The sequence below is a fragment of the Gasterosteus aculeatus genome, chromosome 13 (genome assembly GCF_964276395.1).
Source record: "Gasterosteus aculeatus chromosome 13, fGasAcu3.hap1.1, whole genome shotgun sequence".
In the NCBI taxonomy this organism is placed as follows: domain Eukaryota; kingdom Metazoa; phylum Chordata; class Actinopteri; order Perciformes; family Gasterosteidae; genus Gasterosteus; species Gasterosteus aculeatus.
This window is the reverse complement of record NC_135701.1, coordinates 14,450,750-14,470,367: the sequence shown is the minus strand read 5'-3', so window position 1 is coordinate 14,470,367 and position 19,618 is coordinate 14,450,750. Positions and strand designations below refer to the sequence as shown.

The window sequence follows — 19,618 nt, the reverse complement described above, 5'->3', positions numbered from 1 at the left end:
GGTTGTCATAAATTAGAAGCTCTAGCGAGAACATTTATGATCCTACCTCGCAGTACTCGTGAGCTTTATAACGAGTGACTGTATGTCAGGCAGAAAATGGTTTCTGTTCCGCCATGTGATTGCCATTATGATGGCAAGATGGCTGTTATTTATTTGTTCCTTGGTTCCAGTTCTTACAGTCCGTGATAGAGTGATAATAGTGGAGCTGATGCACTGTCAAGACCTCCGACTGGTGACAGAGGACCAGCTGAGAGAGTGGCTGCTAGCGATGGAGCCGGTTGCATCATCGTGTGGATTCAGGGCCTCGTGACCCTCGTCTGTCGCTACTTCTTGTGTATTTCCTCTTCTTTTTTTCAGTTTTTGAAGGCTCCCTCTGTCACTTTCTCCCTCTCACCCCTACTGATTGTAATCTGCGACTGTCAAGCTCCCAGTAATTGAAACTGACTTGATGAATCGCTTAATTACCTTTAATAGCTGATTCAAGAGGAGCTGAATAATGAAGATAACGGAGAACGAAGTGGAGGTTGTGAAGCATCAGTCTGTAAATGCCCCACTGTTGTTGTTGTTGTTGTTTGGTCGCGGCAGTGGAGTGTGCGTTGTTACCGTCATCAACGCCTGCAAGCCGACTCAGATAAATAAGACGGGGGCCAAAACTAACGGTATGTTGTTTCAGACTTCAAAAAAAACGCTGCCTTTACGCTGTGCACAAATAAGACCGAGGATGATGGAGGGAAGATTAACGAGCAGCGATGAAAGCAACAAACACTGCGAGATGGGAAGGAAACAAGAAAGCACAAACTTTTATTATGCCCTCTCAGCTCGTCGTTAATGTTGCGTGTAGTGTGGGTGCAGCCGCAGCCGACGTGCCTCTGAGGTACAGTAGTATGGAGATCGCAGCGCTGTAATATCAAACCACGATGCCCAGCGGTACAGGCGGCCTTGGCTCGGCACACTCTGACCTATAAAGGATATGAAAATGTTGCATTCCAGCGCCATTTATTATTCATTAATTGGCTAACTTACCCCCTAGTCAGCAATATTTAATATTGGAGGATTTAAGTGCTGGGTTCCCATGTAGCTCACATTTCTATTATTTCCCCTTGCGTTCCCCTTCAAAGAGACTTTCAATAAATCTATTTCAGTATCGTTTGTGTTTGAGCCTGCTCTGTCTTGTGCTCACTTCTCCTCGATTCCCGCCTCCATCTCTGACCGTATTTTTAAACGAAGTCACTTGAAATGTTGACTATCAGCGAGAAAGGCCTGAGGTAATGGTCCTAATTAAGCTTTTTTTCCTTTCCTCCTATCCAGCATCCCCCAGGGAATACTTTCTGCTGATGCAAACAAAACAACAAAGATAATAGAACAGGGAGAAGAGTTCACAAGACAACGCACAATCAGACGATGTGCACCGCGACGCTCCGTATTCAAACCTCATCACAAAAATAAAAAATTATAACTTCTGTATGTTGTTATGTGGAGACCGGCTAACCCTCTCTCACACGTTCGGCTTGTTCCTCTTGGTGGGGTCGTGTGGGAATTGAGATCTGGATCTATGTTCCAAAAAAATCCTTTTGTGGGAATCCAGACATCTGATTACCTGGTTGTGAAACCTGTCTGACGGTTTCAATGACGCGCACACACACACACACACACACACACACACACACACACACACACACACACACACACACACACACACACACAGTAGAGTATTTCTGATTCTGTTTGGGGGCAATTGAAATAGAGTGACAGTGACCCTGGGCATGAGAGCTCTTTACAATGGTCAAAGTAATTATGTCAGTCTTTTAGGTGAACAGTATTTAAATAGGCAGAATCCTCAAATCATTATTTGGCAAGATTAACATCCACAATAATGGCTGCATGAACATAACTCCAGTGCTTACAGTCCTTTTTAAATCCAATTTCCAGCGTCCCACCGACAAACATACATACAGGGAGCCGGCCTCCCTGCGACACTGAGGCATAGAGATTATTCAGTTTTGTACCTAAGCCTTTGGAAAGAGCAGTGATTGAATATTATTAGTCTGACCAGGAAGCGAGCAGAGGGAGCTGAATTTAAAGAGGAATTCAGTAAGCCTAATGGCCCAGACAGGATGATTGAAAGAAAACAGGGAAACATAAAAAATGCATTTATCTGAGACGGGTGATATCTTCAACGCCGCATGAACGAACTGGGTAAATACTTTAGTAGATATCCGCCAGTCTTCAAAGGGAGGAGAGGAGGTGGGAGAGGGTGGTTGGAGTTTTAGGATGCCACTCTTATGTTACTGTCCTTGCGGCTTCTTTGCTAGCTGGCTGATTTTTGCAGCCTGGCCCCCCCCAAATTTCTGTTTGTTGTAAAAGTAGCAGACGCCCCTCGCCTCCGCTCGTCTGGCCCCTTTCCATCTCCTCAGCGAGCGCCGTGCCAGAAACTGGACGAGGGGCCCCGCAAAACACACTCTCCTGGTGTTTGTGCCTACACCTATGTGTGGCTCGCCATATGCAGACTTATTCCACTGACTGCAGAGCTATTAAGTGAAACAAAAGAGCTTTTTCGCGTCAAGCAACTGTGCCTTGCATTAAGCACATCCGCAGAGTCAGCACGAAATGTGATCCCTTCCTAAATGGAGAGGTGATTGTGCCGTGCAAAAAAAAGAAAGTAGCGACCTTAGGACTAAACTTTGTTGGATTATGCGGTCGGAGGAATCCCATTTCATGCGTGCGGACAGCACAGCGACAGAAGGAGGGGGTGAGGGTCACGGGGAGAGGGGGGGAGAGGAGCTCTGCTTGTGCTTAGAGGACACGTACGGAACTCTTGTTTCTTTTGGCAGACCACCCGGGCGGCCGTCCACGCCGTGTCCTCTTTATCTCACTCCTTCCTGTCTCTCAGTCAGTCAGACGATAGGAGATGTCTGCTTCTCTGAGTGAGGATTTGCTACCTTAAGACCCGGACCCCCGCCTCCTTCCCTTCCCTGCTAATGCAAACCCCAAAGGGATCCAGGTTCTGCCTCAGCTCACTACTTCCCCCCACAGATCGCCGCAAACGCCATTGTACATTTCACGACTCGTGCACTCGGACACCTCGCGTAATATAATGGAGAGTTTCGACTTCCACCCACCCTGTGAAAGTAATCCTCCATATTATGACATAGTGATCCGTGTAATGTCTTTGGAGGTTGCAAACACTTAATAGGAACCTTTTCCAATCTGTTGTTTCCCTCTCCTTCAAAGAAGACAAGCCCATTACAGTATTTCACACATGCCAAATCTCCTTGAACCGTGACCTGAGAAGGAATCAGCATTTCCCCCAAACACCACCATCCAATTATAATGTTGACCTAAACTATGAATGAGGAAAACACCCAGTTCATTATTTCTTCGCCCCGGCCGGTCATCTCTACTCTGCTGCTTGAATCACGCCAGCCGAATGGCAACAGGGACACTGTTGGTAAAAATCCTCCTAGCCGACTGTAGGCAGCAGTGCTCCGGACACCCCCGGCTCCCAGGAACGACACAGTGATTTACAAAGAAACCGACACCATCCCTCAAAGTCATGACTGCTCTATATCCCTGTATGTACAGCCGGCTGTGTAATGAAAAGTGACAACACGCTGCCATGCTTTTAATGTCTTTGGTTATGGGGGGCTGGAGAGGGCTCTGGATGGATTAGGCCCTGTTTAAAATGTTTTTCACAGTCATTGTCTCAAGCAGTGTACAAACGAGAAATGATTGAGGCATGTCTTTAGATATCTTCCAGTCAAGTACAGTTAGTTTGCACTACAATTTTAAAATGTAAATCATTTATTATTTATTACTTAAATTTGATTCATATTTTTTATTTACGCAGTATTTATAGGCATGTTTTTATTTACCATCCAGCTGGATACTAAACCCAGAGGGTCCCATAAGCCTCTCCATAAGAAAATAGTTTCTTGCTTCAAGTGTGGCTCCAGGCGCAGCCCGAGGCTTATGGCAATTTTGGCTGCAGCTTCCAAGCCCAACCGCAAACCTTGCCGTACACCCCAGCCGCTGTCCTCGCCACACCGCCCATCGCCGGGCCCCAGATCCATCTTTAGCCTGCAGCATGGAACATGTTTGCTGGTAATACATCAGTAGGCATTATATCCTCAGAAAGAGCAGCGTCCATTGGGTAACCTTGGGTGACTTTCTGGCGTGAGCCGTCAGTGCTCTTCCTCCCAGCCAGCAAGCTTCCACTCTTACTAACGGCTCCCAGGAAAGGAAACGCTGAGGGGTTTGGACCAAGGTTTATGAAATGTCAATTAATTCTGGCCCAAGCAAAAGACTGTTTTACTGTATTTCTACTGTGCATCGAACCAAAATGTGTCATTCAGGTTCTCTCCTCCTTCTCCTCTGTGATACTCATAGCATACCGATTCCTCAGGGTCGTGACCTGATGATTAATTGATCATGGTTCAGGTTGTATCACTTTTAACCCGAATATACAAGCAAACAAACAAACAGCGAGTCAGGATTTTCATTTATCAGTAGGTGTATCGTGGTGTGAATTTTATTGGCATCTGTGATAAAGTTTTCCCATCAAAAGATGGCTGGTAATTTGCTAAACCAATCTACATCCTGGTGGCACCAAACCTTCTTATTTCTGCTCCTTTTTAATTGGGCTGCATCTGAATGTATAGCCACATCTATCGTTTAATCTCTGCAGTCATTTGAGCCGAGTGTTTAGTTTTAGCTCCCCTGTTTATGTAGCCTGCGCTCAGGCCCAAACTGTGGCACGTTTGCAGATGAAGTAAATGGCAAAACACACATGGCGGTAACTAATCCCGGCGGCACCATCGCATACCACAAGCCACAGAGCCCCTCTGCGACTCTGGTTCCCACCCATTCAGGCCGTTTCTACTCCTGGACCCTCGTCATAGTAGTCCACGAGTCTCCATGCTGATGCAGCAAAGCAATGAAGGCGTTATTTGCCTTTCAGCTGCTTTGTCTGTCTCCATCCAACAGCCTGCGGACGTCCTGTTCTATTTCTCGTTATTATTACTATCCTTGAAAACTGGGGGACAGTGCAGAAAGAGATCCAGACGCAGAGATTAGTATTGAGCCTCGCAAAGAAGGAGATGCAATACGGTGGATATGCTGCGATGTCTCTCTCTGCTGTGTATTAGTCTGTAAGTGTGTGTGCAAGCAGCCAGATGCTGCCTGGCTGAAGGGTAAAGCTATTCTTTTTTTAAGAGGATGGTATTTTATTAGAGATAATACGCTCAATGCACCCGGTTATTCATTTATTGTTTTTCTAAACTTATCTCATTTTTCCTAAATTGTTTGCTGAGCTTTCCATCAGCACTTCTCACCCCCCACTTTCACTTCATAATTTTCTTTCTTGTTCCCTCATAACCATTTCCAACCCTGTGGAAAAGTCGTTGATTCTGTTAAAAATCCCTCTAAGACACAATCATCAAAGACAGCTTGGACCGTCAAAAGATTCTATCTTGGTTTTATAATAACCCTGTTTGTACTACGTTTTAATGAACATAATTCTGTGGGGGAGTGTGTTGTGTGAGCAGAGAACAGATGGCTCGGAAAGCATATTTTAACAACCAAGTTACTTGTTTAGAGCTGACTAGGCGCTCGAATCTTCCTCAATTACAATTGTCCTTCAAATGGTCCTTAACTTCATTTTGTGGCTCTCACACCTCTCTCCGCAGGCATAATCCACCAGATGAAAGGGGATTATGAGACTGCACTGAAACTCCACAAAACACACCTGGCCATTGCTCAAGAGCTGAATGACTATGCTGCTCAGGGCCGGGCCTACGGTAACATGGGTAACGCCTACAACGCCCTGGGAGCCTTCGATCAGGCCGTCCGCTACCACCGCCAGGAGCTGCAAATCTCCATGGAAGTCAACGACCGCGCCTCACAGGCCTCCACCCATGGGAACCTAGCTGTGGCTTACCAGGCCCTGGGAGCCCATGACCGCGCCCTGCAACACTACCAGAACCACCTCAACATCGCCCGCGAACTCCGAGATGTCCAGAGCGAGGGGCGGGCCCTGGGCAACCTCGGCAACTTCCACTGCTCTCGCGGAGAGTTCCCTCAGGCCGTGCCCTACTACGAGCAGTACCTCCGCTTGTCCCCTGACCTTCAAGACATGGAGAGCGAGGGGAAAGTTTGTCACAATCTGGGTTACGCGCACTACTGTCTGGGCAACTACCAGGATGCCGTCAAGTACTATGAGCAGGATCTAGCTCTGGCCAAGGACCTACATGACAAACTGAGTCAGGCCAAGGCTTACTGTAACCTCGGGTTAGCGTTCAAGGCCCTGGGAGACTTCACTAAGGCGGAGGAGTGTCAGAAATACCTGCTGTCATTGGCCCAGTCCTTGAACAATGCACAGGCTCGCTTCAGAGCACTGGGGAACCTCGGGGACATATTTGTCTGTAAAAAAGATGTGGCTGGAGCCATTCAGTTCTACGAGCAGCAGCTGGCCTTAGCGCACCAGGTACACCCACACACAAAGAATGTAGAACAATAACATATACTGGAACAATTAATCACAGAAATGGCAAATGTCGTGTGTAATGTGTGTTTGCGTCACTCACTGGCGTCCCTCGTGATGATATTATGAAATCCTATCTTGTTTCAGGTTAAGGAGCGTAGGATGGAGGCCTGTGCCTACGCCGCCCTCGGGGCCACCTACAGACTTGTGCAGAAATACGACAAAGCTTTGGGTTACCACACCCAGGAGCTGGAGGTGTATCAAGAGCTGGGCGACCTGTCAGGAGAGTGCAAAGCCCATGGTCACCTGGCAGCTGTCTACATGGCCCTGGGGAAGTATGCCATGGCCTTTAAGAGCTACGAAGAGCAATTGGAGCTCGGTCGGAAGCTGAAGGATCCGGTCGTGGAGGCTCAGGTGTACGGAAATATGGGGATTACTAAGATGAATGTAGGCGTGATGGAGGAAGCCATCGGTTACCTGGAGCAGCAGCTGGCCACCTTACAGCAGCTGAGTGGCAACGAAGCGCTGATGGACAGGGGCCGGGCCTACGGAAACCTCGGAGACTGTTACGAGGCTCTGGGAGACTTTGAGGAAGCCATCAAGTATTATGACCAGTATCTGTCAGTGGCCCAGAGCCTCAACCGCATGCAGGACCAGGAGAAGGCCTACAGAGGCTTGGGCAATGGACACAGGTGAGCTTGCTTTAAATAAAAGGCTTTACCTTTTGAATTGAATACTTCACGTGTTTGGAAATAACTTTTCAGTCTTTGTAGAACACAGCAGGATCAATATCTCCTGGCTGTTGTCGTATGGTAGACACCAGCCGGGGGATAATCGTATTGACTGGGCATTACTAATATTCACAGTAATCCTACTTTGCATATTCTATTTCTCCTTACGCTCACTGTAAAGGACCACCGTAGTTGAGAGACACCTTAGAGCTCGGATGTGAGCTTGCCGCTTGCTGGCCCGGCCTTATCTGTATGCAAAGAGGCTTTAGCACACAGACGTCTGAAACTGAGCGAGGCGCAGTTATTTTGAGGGAAACGCTTACTTCTTATGTCTCCCTTCCATTTCTTCCTATGCTTCAAAGGGCTGATACCATCCTAGGAAACAACACTGCAAAATAAACACAAAAGACTTGCCGCAATCCTCCTTTCGCAGATGATTTTATTCTTATTGTGCATCATCAGCATGGCACCGCGGCAATCACAAAGTATCAGCCACGCATGAGTTCAGAGGGGAATAATAGACACCACACCGGAACCCGTCTCGTCTTCTAACAGTTCATAGTCAACCACGTGCATTATCACACAACTTCAATTAAGCTTAAGGCTTTTATTCTTTTTAATGCTCCATTTCGAACGACATCCGGCAATTGTCGGGCACGTGAGTAGTCGTTTTGAAGGCTCTGAAAGCAAACAAAATACCGCGATGGGAAGAATGCCACTCCGTCAACCCATACGCAAGGTGATGAGAGCGCGGATCCATGGAGAGATCAGGTTGCTAGTAGTGTCTCTGATTAGATGTGATATTATTCAAACACAGCCTACAGTTTTCGAATTTTACACACAATTGTCACGCTTCCACACACTGTAGCCAGTCCATGTTTACAGCTGTAAGCAGCCCCTTGCATGGTGCTGAAACTGCTTGAATGGAGAATACAGTTTCCCCTGGACTTGAGACGTGCGGAGCGAGAAACATTTATTATGTGGGTCGTGGGCGTTAGCGATCTCTTGATCTTAATGTCATTTGGAGGGAAAAAGCCAATAACAGATTTGTCTGGTCGGTTTCTTATCTCACACGTCTCCCTCCTAATCGCGTTGGTTCTCTGTCTTTACCCGCAGGGCCATGGGAAACCTCCAGCAGTCGCTGGTGTGCTTCGAGAAGCGGCTGGTCGTGGCCCACGAGCTGGGGGAGTGCGGGGGCAAGGCCCAGGCCTACGGTGAGCTGGGCGCACTGCACAGCCAGCTGGGAAATTATGAGCAGGCGATCTCCTGTCTGGAGCGCCAGCTGGCCATCGCCCGTGACACCCGGGACAGAATTCTGGAGGGCGACGCCAGCTGCGGCCTGGGTGTCGTGTACCAATCCATGGGAGAGTACGAGACGGCCCTGCGCTGCCACCAAAGCGACCTGGAGATCGCAGAGGAAGCGGGCAGCGCCACGGGCCAGGCCCGCGCCTACGGGAACTTGGGCCTTACCTACGAGTCGCTCGGAAACTACGAGCGGGCGGTCGTGTTCCAGGAGCAGCACCTCAGCGTCGCGGCTCAGACGAACGACTTGGGCGCCAAGACGCTGGCCTACAGCAGCCTGGGGAGAACGCACCACGCACTGCAAAACTACTCCCAGGCTGTCATGTACCTGCAGGAAGGTGAGTGAGGCGGGGAGAGGGGGTTGTCTTTGTTGCCTGAGCTGATAGGCTTACAGTTTGTGAATTCATGAATATGAAATTCAGAGGCTATTTGTTGCTAAGCCTTTGCCACCTTTTCATTAGGGTGTGTGTGTGTGTGTGTGTGTGTGTGTGTGCGTGTGCGCACACACACACACACAGGTGTGCCACACAGGTGTTATAAGTTCACAGGGGGATTTTTTGTGACCGTATTATGCATCTGTGTTGTCTTCTGTGCTGTATGTGTATACCAGCATTTGTGTGTATCAGGATGCACGCCAAACCATTTTTCCTGTTTACCGCTGGCTGTGCTTCACACCTCCGTATCTACTACTCTCAAAGAGTTCCATGCAGTGAGGTGCCAACGGATCTTTTCACTTAGTGGCTGACAGACTCCTGCTTCTCAAGCGTCATTGTCCCCTACAGATTATGGGGGAACACAAACCTTCAGCTTTGCCTCTCATAATTGAATTATGTGAGTGAAGTCAGTGCAGCATCCATGTACTGTACCAGTCAAACGTTTGGACACACTTTCTCATTTAATTTAATGACAAAATTGAACAAACCCATGACTGGTACTGTATGTGAGCGGAATGTCCAAACCACCAGTCTAACCCATGCCCATTGACAGACCTCATTCCCAGGAACACCCACCGTGTTATGACCTAAACGCTGTTTGAATCCAGGAAAATTGCGGCAGCTGTATATTTTTTTTTACCGTGCAGGCAGTGAATGCGAGAGAAGAGAAATACTTCCATCGCTGCTCTGCTCCCTACTCTCCTGAGTTAGCCAGGCCTGCAGTGACCCACATACCCTCTTCTGGCCTTCTAGTTGAGCTCTAATGGAAACAAAGAGGACAGGCCATTCTGTCTTCACCCTGTCCTCGTGTTGTCCCCTGCGCTGTCCTTGTATTGCTCCTCTGTCTGGCTGTGAAAAAGAACAGTGCCTTCGCTATCTTTGACAGCCAATTATTTCTGCCCAACCTACCCAGACCAAGAAGTTGGCATGGTTTTTTTCCCCTTCATTTTTTCAGTTTTATTCTACTCTTACAGCAAATCGTGTGATGATTTTTTCATCATGCTGCAATGCTTTAAAAAAAAAAAAAAAAAAAATGTTATCAAAAAAAAAATGGGCGGAGGGATGGAAAGGTAGCTACAAACTACTGCAGATACTGTTAACAACATAGGACCTCCAAATCAATTTATCTGTGTGAGTGTGTGTGTGTGTGTGTGTGTGTGTGTGTGTGTGTGTGTGTGTGTGTGTTTGGTTGTTATTCTGTGTTGCACAGAACGACGAGGTAACGGTGTAACTCGGTGTAACTCAAGTGTTGTTCACACTGCTCCACAAGTTATTTACTTGTAATTTTGTATTAAAGGACATTGCGCAACCATGTATCACGCAACAAAAGAAGCATTTCCCACCAAGATGCACATTGCAATGATTACCCTGGTGGTGTCATTAAATCAATGTCGTCATTGTAGCGACTAATGAAGGTGTTTAAAGTTCTCTACGCTTCATTTATGGAACCCCAACTAATGAAATAATATAATGTACCTTCACAAGCCAAATGTACCTGACCTAAGATGGTATTTTGAAAAGTGTAGATGGTAAATAAAACAACAAATATGGAATATACAGAAAATCCAATTCAATTGTATCATTGTATTTGAACAGACTGTGTTTTTCTATCTTGGCTTAAATGTACAATACATGTATGGGAGAATTAATTAATTAAGCATACGCTCTTATGAAATTTGTAAGAAAGGGGCCTTAATCACGTGTAAGTCTAATTAGACCAACATTGGAGGTTGTTAGTGGTTCATTATTATTTGATGAAGTGTTATAAACACTAATGATTGTAAGAAAATGCATTTGAGTTGGTAGGCCTTTAAACAGCTTGTCAGGAGGCATTTTAAACAGTGTGCGGATGATTAGTACCACGTTGTTAAATGTCTGCATCTTTCATCATCATATGTGGACCCTTATTAGTTTTCGGCCCTTCAATTTTCATATCATAAATTGTGTTGGATGCAGTTAAAATGACAGTTGTAGTTTAACTGTTTTTCTTTTTCTTTTTTTTTGTGATTTGTCTTTTTTGATTTCCCTTTCTAGCTTAGAAAAGACAACATTTTTCAGTTCCACAATCAACATCTGAAAAGGGGAAAAAAAGAATTCTCCAGACTGTCCATTATCTCATGAATTACTAAGCAAACTGCCACAAATAACAATATTTAGTTCTCACCTTAAATGCAATTTGTGTCACGCTTAGTATTTATGATGAATGTCAGAGGTCAGTGGGATTTTTTCTTTTTATACATACTGGAGGGAGTCGCAGTGGAGATTATGTCCTGAAACTTTCTACAAACATTGTTTATGGTACACTCTCTGTATATGACCCACTGTTCCTTTCCGCATGTGGTCACGATCAAAGAGTACTGTGTTGTTATGCAACATGAGTACAAAAATGCCAGTATATTCTTGCGTCCGGGCCGACGCACTTGCGGTTCTGCAGTGCATGAAATTTGTGCCCTACTACCAACTCGGTTGCATGTGTTGTCTGCACGTAAGTCTTGTGTCTGAACCCAGGGGTGCGTGAGCCTCGGGGGCTGCAGGAAATCTTTCCCCCGGTTGTCAAGGAGCCTTTAAAGTCTTCTCTAGTTGCTCTTCGGGGTGCAGCCAGCCACGGCCACATCCTCGTGTCAGCTGCCGCTACGTGACTGTGCCTGCGGGGCCCACCGAAGGCACGCACGGTGACAGTGACAGACGCTGAATGATACAGGGCGGGCGAACAGAGGGAATGAGATATTTCGGGAGGAGTAGAAAGGAGGAGAGAAAGAAAGAGAATGACGGTCGGGCAGAGAGGGGAAGACTGAGTTCGGCACGAGTCGTAAATGTATTATTTCACTGTCGACTGGAGAATAAAGAAAACATAGAGTTGGTTGACATTCAAGCTTGATCATAAAGAAGTATCACAGAGAAGCTTGGAAAGGGAAAGCTTTTTTGTACTCGGGGTTGTGTATTTGTGTGCAGATGAGAGGATCAGAGCTGGAGTTGAGTGAGTGAGGGGTGATACTGTCAGAGAATGAAAAGGATAATTTAGATGTGTTCCCTCGCTCTTGCTCCAGTGCCTAATGAGCCCTAAGCAGTGCAGAGTTCCTGTGAGCACTGCCACCACAGTCGAGATGAAACCAGTAGAGAGAGCTGAGGGGGGGGGGCAGAGACATAGGCACGGAGATGAGAGAATGAATGCGAGAGGTAGAGGGAGAGAGGAGCACAGCAGATGCATTAAAGAAGAGGGCAGGCAGACAGAGCCGGGGTGTGAGGAAAGATAAGGCGAGAGGGGAGACTTTTTCAGGCTTCAAAGACGGCCGTCTAACGTGGCCATGAAGGAGCCGCGAAGTCTACGGTTGCCTGGTGTGTGTGCGGGGTCCTACGGAATAGGCCGGCTGTTTCGGGTCACGCTCTGTTCTTGGCTTATCTGGTCCAGCCACAGACTGTTTTCCAGGGAATGTCGAGAAAAGCAGACTCAGATGAGGGTGGCTTGGCCCATTTTCTTCTCTCTTTGACCAAAAGCATGTTTAGACCCCTCGGTCGCACCATGGGATTTTATTTTTATTTTTTGCTAATACAGAGCTGTGTTGAGTGAGACTGTGCGTGAGCAATAGCCAACTGCAGACTGCTTACTGTGCATTTAGCACCTTGTGGGTGAAATGTGACCCAGCAGCTGCCAGGTTTTTCATTGTCCTCTGTGGAGCGGGATTTTTTTTTTTATCTTCGTAATTGGGCAGAGCCAAGCACTCGGCAGGTAGACTGAGGACGCGCGGAAAGATATGGCATACGCCTCACTGCTTGAGGGATTGGAAGTGGAAACCGACGGCGTGCTCGCCAGGTGATCTGACACCGGCTCCCTGAACACACACACACACACACACACACATTTACATGCACATTCTTCCCCGGCTTCCCAAGCAACGGCGAGTGTCTCTCAGACAAAGCATCCCCATTAAATAGGCTATGCAGTGCGAGTTTGCACACAGTCTATTATTAGCTCATCAGTGTGTTTGGAGATACTTTGCGACGTCTTGATGATATTGTGGCGCTTCTTTTATGCGAGCATTAAAACGCGTGTTTGTGTTTGCTCAGCCAGTCGATACCTAGCATTGATTACTATGCTGTGCCATTAGTTCTCTAGCTGCTTTCCTCTACAGCAGAGTGTGTGTTATTCTCCCAGTGTGCGCATCCTCTTACAACTGAGGCCAAATACCCAAACCTGTTCGCTGTCAGAACATCAGTACCACGCTATGCATACATCTGTTACTCTGAAAGACACCTTAGAGTCCGCCTGCTCTGAATTCATTTTTGCTCTCCTCTCTCTCTCTCAACTGCTCCCGTTGGCTCCCCTCCTGACAGGCCTGCGGCTTGCAGAGCAGCTGTCTCGGCGTGAGGACGAGGCGAAAATCCGCCATCGTCTTGGGCTCTCTCTGTGGGCCAGTGGGAATCTGGAGGAGGCCCAACATCAGGTAAAGCATCTCCTTCTCCTTCCTCTTCGTACCTGCACTCACCTTGACTCGACTACCGTATCCCTCCACCTGGCCCCCTTTCAAAAAATGCAGCCCCCACATAAAAGAGACCTCTTATAAGCACACATCTGTGTCAGGAGCAGAAAACCGAAAAGGGAAGTAGAAGTCCAAAGAAGTATTATGCATTTTCACTTATGCCGTTGTGGTGAAAGAACGAGAGTGAACAAAAGGAGAGGGCTGCACTGCTCCAACACCTCTGCTGGCAATATGAAGGGGGTGGCGGGGGGGGGGGGGGTGTCAAGCTGATAAATGCTGTCATCTCAGCAGACAGGCGACAGATTACTTTTTTTTTGTATATCTGTGCGTGGTCTCCGGATCTCCAACCCCCCCCCCCCCCACCATCACACATGCACTCAGTCCTCGTCAGCCCACTGCCCATCTGGCAAGCATGGAATACCCCCGTAACGTCTCCTTTTCACAGTCTATCCGCACACCACGGCTCAACATTAGATTTTCCCTTTTTTTCCTCAGCTTGTGTATCCACACATCAGTGTGTGAACAGTCTGCCAACAGCAGTGGCTGTCACGTGTGTCTGCAGGGAAGTTATTCAGCAGCTTTCATTTTGAAAATCTAGTCTAAAACCTTTCTGTTATGATACACGCACACTGCGTATCTGACCCAGATAGAGCTTTCTTTTTCTGTCAAAACGTGACTGTCTGTTTTTAATTATCTGCTACAAGAGTTGGAAAAGGAAAGACTGGACCACGGTGGCGACTAGAGCAGAGGCACATGAGTCATATAAAGGAATTTGTGTTCAATTAAAGCCAAATATTATTTTAGCAAGCCAATGCAACATATTTTCCCCTGGCATATTTCTCGACCCTAATAGTGCATATGAACGCTGTGTTGTCTTGGCTGCGACATGCAGAGATCCAGTGCTTTCCTCGCAGCAATGCTTCCCTGTTTCCCCCCCTTAGGTCAGCTTGTAGCCCCCAGGGTGAATTTGTGTTGGCAAAGGACATATCAAGTGCATATCACATAGTTATTCATGAGGTGGCCTGGTGCTACACGTGACCTTGGTAAATACCCTGACCCACTTCAAACCTCATTTGTGAAGGCTCATCTTGAAATGTATAAAGCATCAGTCGCTGATGAATAAGAGTACTTGATCTCATGTTCTTCATTCTCTATATATTTAAACCCAATTGTGAGTTTAATTGGATAGCTGTGATTGCAGTGTTTGGCTTGACATGCTGATCGAGATGTCCTGATTCTAATCGTCTCTTTCAACATGACATGCTCCCCCTGAGAAATGCTCACATTCATATCGGTGGAGAAATTAATTAATAAAAATTCAGTCATTACTTATACATATGGGCGGGGGGGGGGGGTATTTCAACTTTGATATGACCTATCAGATTGAGAATTTACATGTGAGATCTTTAGCAACACGTCTGTATCGGGCTCTTTGTGTCACCGACGCACTGTGACGTTGACATTGACTTAACATGTCACATAAAAGCTCCGTTAATGTCAGAGAAGGTAAAGCATGCAGGTGCTATCTGAATCAACAGCAGCTGAGGAACGTAGCAGACTTTACCTCTAACCACAGCCAAGGCAAGTCACCGCCGACGCAGCACATTTGGGATTGTTTCTCTTTCATCTGTGCCAGGAGGGGTCAGGCCGGAGGAAAGGCGCTCTGAGATATTAGTTTAACTCTTAAAGGGTTGTCTGCAAGCCCACCAGATTAAATTTAGCACGGCAGCAATCCGTCCACAGTCGTATCGGCAAAATCAGCCTGAGACTAGCAGCCCCGTCTACCAGCACCAATGCAGCAGAGTCTACGGGGATCTCTACTCTCCCCATTCACCACCTCTGGCACACTTTTCCCAAATGACCTTGGAATATGCCAGAAGAGCTTCAATATATGCATATATCTGTGTGCACAAGAAAGGGAGGCGCTTTCTCTTTCTTTCTTTCTCTTACTAAACCTGCTGTGCAGATACAATCCATTTCGTCCACACAAACAACCCTTTCTTCACTGCAGCCCTTTGTCTCGTGCTAACAGTGGTCAAGCCGAGTGCTTTACCCTCTCCGCTGGCCCGGGACTCCCGGAGAGTAGCTCTATAGCAGTCCCAGTCGCCCTGAAGGGCTGCCATAGGCGCAGATATGGGAAATCAATAACGACTCCCATGAATCAGCACTCCCGGCTAGCTCCGCTTGGCCATTGTGCAACACTGCTGCCGCCCCACCTCTCCATTGTCTCCCTCCGTCTCCACATCCACCCATGTCTGGCCCTGGATGGAAAGGTGTAGTAGCACAGACGGGCCCAGTGAGTTCACCATGAATGGATTTCCTTGGACGTTGTTTGGCCAAGATGCCTCAGCAATGGTTTAGCCTCTCGTTGCCCTTTTCCCATATCCAGACAAACAAGCGCCGAAGAGAGGTTTACGGTGTTGAATGGTGATTTATCAAGATGCATTACAGGGCCTGCTTTAGTTGTGAGAGAAGCCGAATTGGAATGCAGCAGGTCTCATTAGTGGTGACCGGTTGAGGTGGGATGGTGCCATCTAGCGGCCACAATTGCCTCCCTCTCTCCAAGTCCGACCAAACATGCACAGTGGTGGATGGTTTCTTGGCCATTTTTATCCATCGTGTCAAAGTGTGGAATGAGCGTTTACATGTTAGTATGGGTCAACACAGACAAGGCTATAAAGCGGGCTGTGATGTTTCCCCTCAACAATCGGACATGAATCAAAGGTTGTTCCTTTTTAAGGGTACGTGACAAGAATATTTGAAAACGCCCTCTTGTTGTTCGTCCTCAGCTCTACCGGGCTTCTGCACTGTTTGAGACCATCCGCCATGAAGCCCAGCACAGCACCGACTACAAACTCTCCCTGTTCGATCTGCAGACCTCCTGCTACCAGGCACTCCAAAGGGTCCTTGTCAGCCTTGGTAGGTCCTCCCCACAGCCCCACTTCTTCAATCAGTTGGAGGTCTAGGATTGTACCATTACTTATTAATGAGCATTGCACTCTGAATACACGCAGGCCACCATGATGAGGCTCTGGCGGTGGCGGAGCGGGGTCGTACCCGAGCCTTCGCTGACCTCTTGGTGGAGCGGCAGACCGGCCAGCAGGACACGGATCCCTACACCCCAGTAACAGTGGAGCACATCTTGGACACCATCAACAGCCAGAGGGCCTTGGTGCTTTATTTCTCCATGGCTGCCGGCTACCTGTACAGCTGGCTGCTGGCTCCAGGAGCAGGTAAGTGCCGCTCGCACAGCAAATATGTTTTCGTTTTTTTCGGGGTTTTTTTTGTCTGTCCTGTTATTGTTTGCCGTCATTCTCTCATGTGAAGAATCACAATTAGTGAGGAGGTTTCAAATTCCCCCTTTTTACTAAAATAGGTTATACCAGTCGGCCATTTGATGACACTGAGAATAAAAAACTCTTTTCTCAGTTGCTTTTTTTAACACATATACGCTACAGGGTTTGTTGTTACTATTTATACAAAATGTTAAAATATACAACAGTTACTAGATTTTTAAAAAATGCCACACACACTGTTAATATATAGTCATAATACACTTCAAGAATGATTTATTCCGTGTATATTGAAGCAGCTTTCTTTTACATAGTTCAAAGCTATAATATCTACACAAAGGAAAAGCATCCACACAAAAAAAAACAAATACACTTCTGTATTCTACTAATCAAAGTGGATACAAGGCCTTGAGGCTGTAGCTTGTTTTCAGCTGCAGGGGATAGAAGGCCAGCTTTAGCACCAAGCGGCGTTGCCACCTGCCACTCAGCTGTTAAGATTTGCCCCCCGATTTGCTTCTCACCCCCGAAGGACTCTGCCAACGAACCATGCTTATTGGAAGCAACTAAATCGGCAACATCTTCACAAATGCCAACAGGAAAGCTCATAGCTGTTGCACCAAGATCAAACTTAATTGCTCTGTCTTCAAATTTTTCTAGTTTATTTCCCTGATTTTGTTCAGATTTTTCTAGTGGTATTGTTGTGCTTCTGCACCACTTTGTGTACTTCTCAATTTCGATCACTTTTGTTGACACATAATAAAACCGGCAGAGGGATTAAGATGCAGCTTGTTTATATGACGTGTGATATTCCAGTTTGAAAGAGAATACTGCAAAGCTGCACGTCACACGACTCCTTCAGCCGCTACACTGTTATCTGCTCTCTGCTGTAAAGCGCGTAGATGAGAGCCGTGACCAATATCACATGCCACCAAGCCTGAACAATTGATGAAATACAGCCTCAGGCAACCAGATGAACTTGACCCCCTAGCACTAGTCATATGGAGGGGAGGAACACTACAGGGACCAGTGAGGATCTTCAAAGTATTGAATATTACCCCAGGCTAAGAGGGAACCACTTGCTGACTAATTGCCTGTCTGTCACTTCCTGGCATTCCCTGGCATCCAGCTGGCACACAAACACAACCTGCTCTGAAGAGCGTTACCATGGTTCTAATCACTTCACATTTTATAGACCTGAATCACACATACTGTCTATTCAACGCCTTTGATACATTTAATACAAGACTGAGGCAGATCCAATAATACAGCAGTGCCACGCCCAAAGAATCCTACACACACACACACACACACACACACGGACGGAGCTCCCAGTGTGCTCTTCCCCGCCCCTTTCTGATGCTCGAAGCTCCGCCGAGCTCTCACGGCGGGCAGCAGATGGCACAGGCAGCCTACTTTTATCTTTTATTAAACATTATTTGCTTTATTTATTTAGCTCAACAGATGCACTGCTGCACTCCTCACTCGCAGCGTTCAGTTGAAACCATCCAATATTCCCTCCTGCCATGAGCTAGTGATGCACATGTACACGGAAAGAAAAACACGGCGTTCCATTTTTTGGGTTTGTTACTTTTCCCTTTGTGATAGCAGCCATTCGTGTTTGCCCTCCCGCTCTTCTGCTCAGGCATCCTGAAGTTTCATGAGGTGTACCTGGGCGAGGGCGTATCGGAAGGAGGGTCTGACTTCCAGGAGGGAAACGTCGGCGGAGTGGTCGGCGGCTCGTCGTTGGAGCAGCACATCGCCAGCGCCCGCGAGGCTCTGGGAGTCGAGTCTTATTACAGCAGGTGAGATACTCATTGTGGAGTCATCGCTGGAATGTTTGCACAGTTACTTGTGTCTAATCCAAATACAAAAATTATACTCTGCTGTATTTGCTGATTTAAAAGCCAGAGGTCAGAATTTTTGAATCATACTGAATTCATTTGATTTGTTAGTCGTGTATTGACCTTATGATCTGCTGAACCTTTGCTTCTAGAAATTGTCTCTAATTGGACCGCTTCACATTTTAGTTGATTATGCCCCAGAGTCTCTACTCAACCTGTCTTTTGTGGTTTTTCTGAGCAGGGATTGCAACTATGACTCAAAGAAGAAAAACACACCCACATAAAATTTGTTGAGAAAATAATTTAAGAAAGGCCAGTAGAGATGACTTTGTTTAACAAGCGTAAACAAAACATGATCTACACTTGATGATTATTTTGTATGTGTGTGTGAGTGTCTGTGAGTGTGTGTAAGAGTGTTATTCTGCCTCGTTGAACCCTGTGATGAAAGGCCTCCACTTCCTTCCTAAAGTACTCTGCTCTCTCCCAAGTGGGGATAAATGAGATGGAATAATGGCTTTATAACCAGACAATTGAACCTACCAAGCAAATATCGAACCGAACAAGTAAAGGAATAGAAAATGGGGGTTTCCAGAGAATATAAAGAAGAGGGGGAAGAAGGTTAGGCTGCAGTGGTGAAATCGATGTAGTAAAACTGAAGGAAGCAAAGGCTGGTGGTGAAAGAGCAGAGAACAGACAGCGGGGACTCCAGAGGGACTCTGCGAGAGAAGATTGAAAATGTGGCGCGATGTATCGATGGCTAGAATCACCCATTGACATCAGTGTGTCTACAGCGCATTCGACGTTGGCTCCGTTCTCTAGTTGGTGTTTGATCCATAGAGACCAGCTGGTCCGCCCGGTGCCAGCCTCCGCCACCCGAGCAGGCTGGCCCTCCTGCCCCATTACCAGCTCATTTACTACCCCAATGGGAAACTGCACACACACCAGCGCGCCTGGATGGGCACAATATGGCACCACTTACCAGCCCATTCATTCTTCAGAGTGGAGAGAAAGGGAGGCAGCGCTCTGAAATGAGTGGAGTAAATGAAAAGGGTGGAGAAGAA

The 19,618-nt window shown here is 47.0% G+C and overlaps 1 protein-coding gene across 4 annotated transcripts in view; it reads left to right on the top strand.

The window, feature by feature from the left end:
* LOC120830770 (tetratricopeptide repeat protein 28) overlaps nucleotides 1-19,618 on the top strand; it is a 140,449-nt gene that overhangs the window by 109,670 nt on the left and 11,161 nt on the right. For all 4 annotated transcript variants that reach the window (XM_040195666.2, XM_040195665.2, XM_078086849.1 and 1 more), the window contains 7 exons: nucleotides 5,685-6,481; nucleotides 6,626-7,170; nucleotides 8,326-8,849; nucleotides 13,278-13,387; nucleotides 16,213-16,342; nucleotides 16,438-16,656; nucleotides 18,359-18,518. In XM_040195666.2, the coding sequence (XP_040051600.1) occupies nucleotides 5,685-6,481; nucleotides 6,626-7,170; nucleotides 8,326-8,849; nucleotides 13,278-13,387; nucleotides 16,213-16,342; nucleotides 16,438-16,656; nucleotides 18,359-18,518 (2,485 nt within the window). The remainder of the gene's footprint in view (nucleotides 1-5,684; nucleotides 6,482-6,625; nucleotides 7,171-8,325; nucleotides 8,850-13,277; nucleotides 13,388-16,212; nucleotides 16,343-16,437; nucleotides 16,657-18,358; nucleotides 18,519-19,618) is intronic.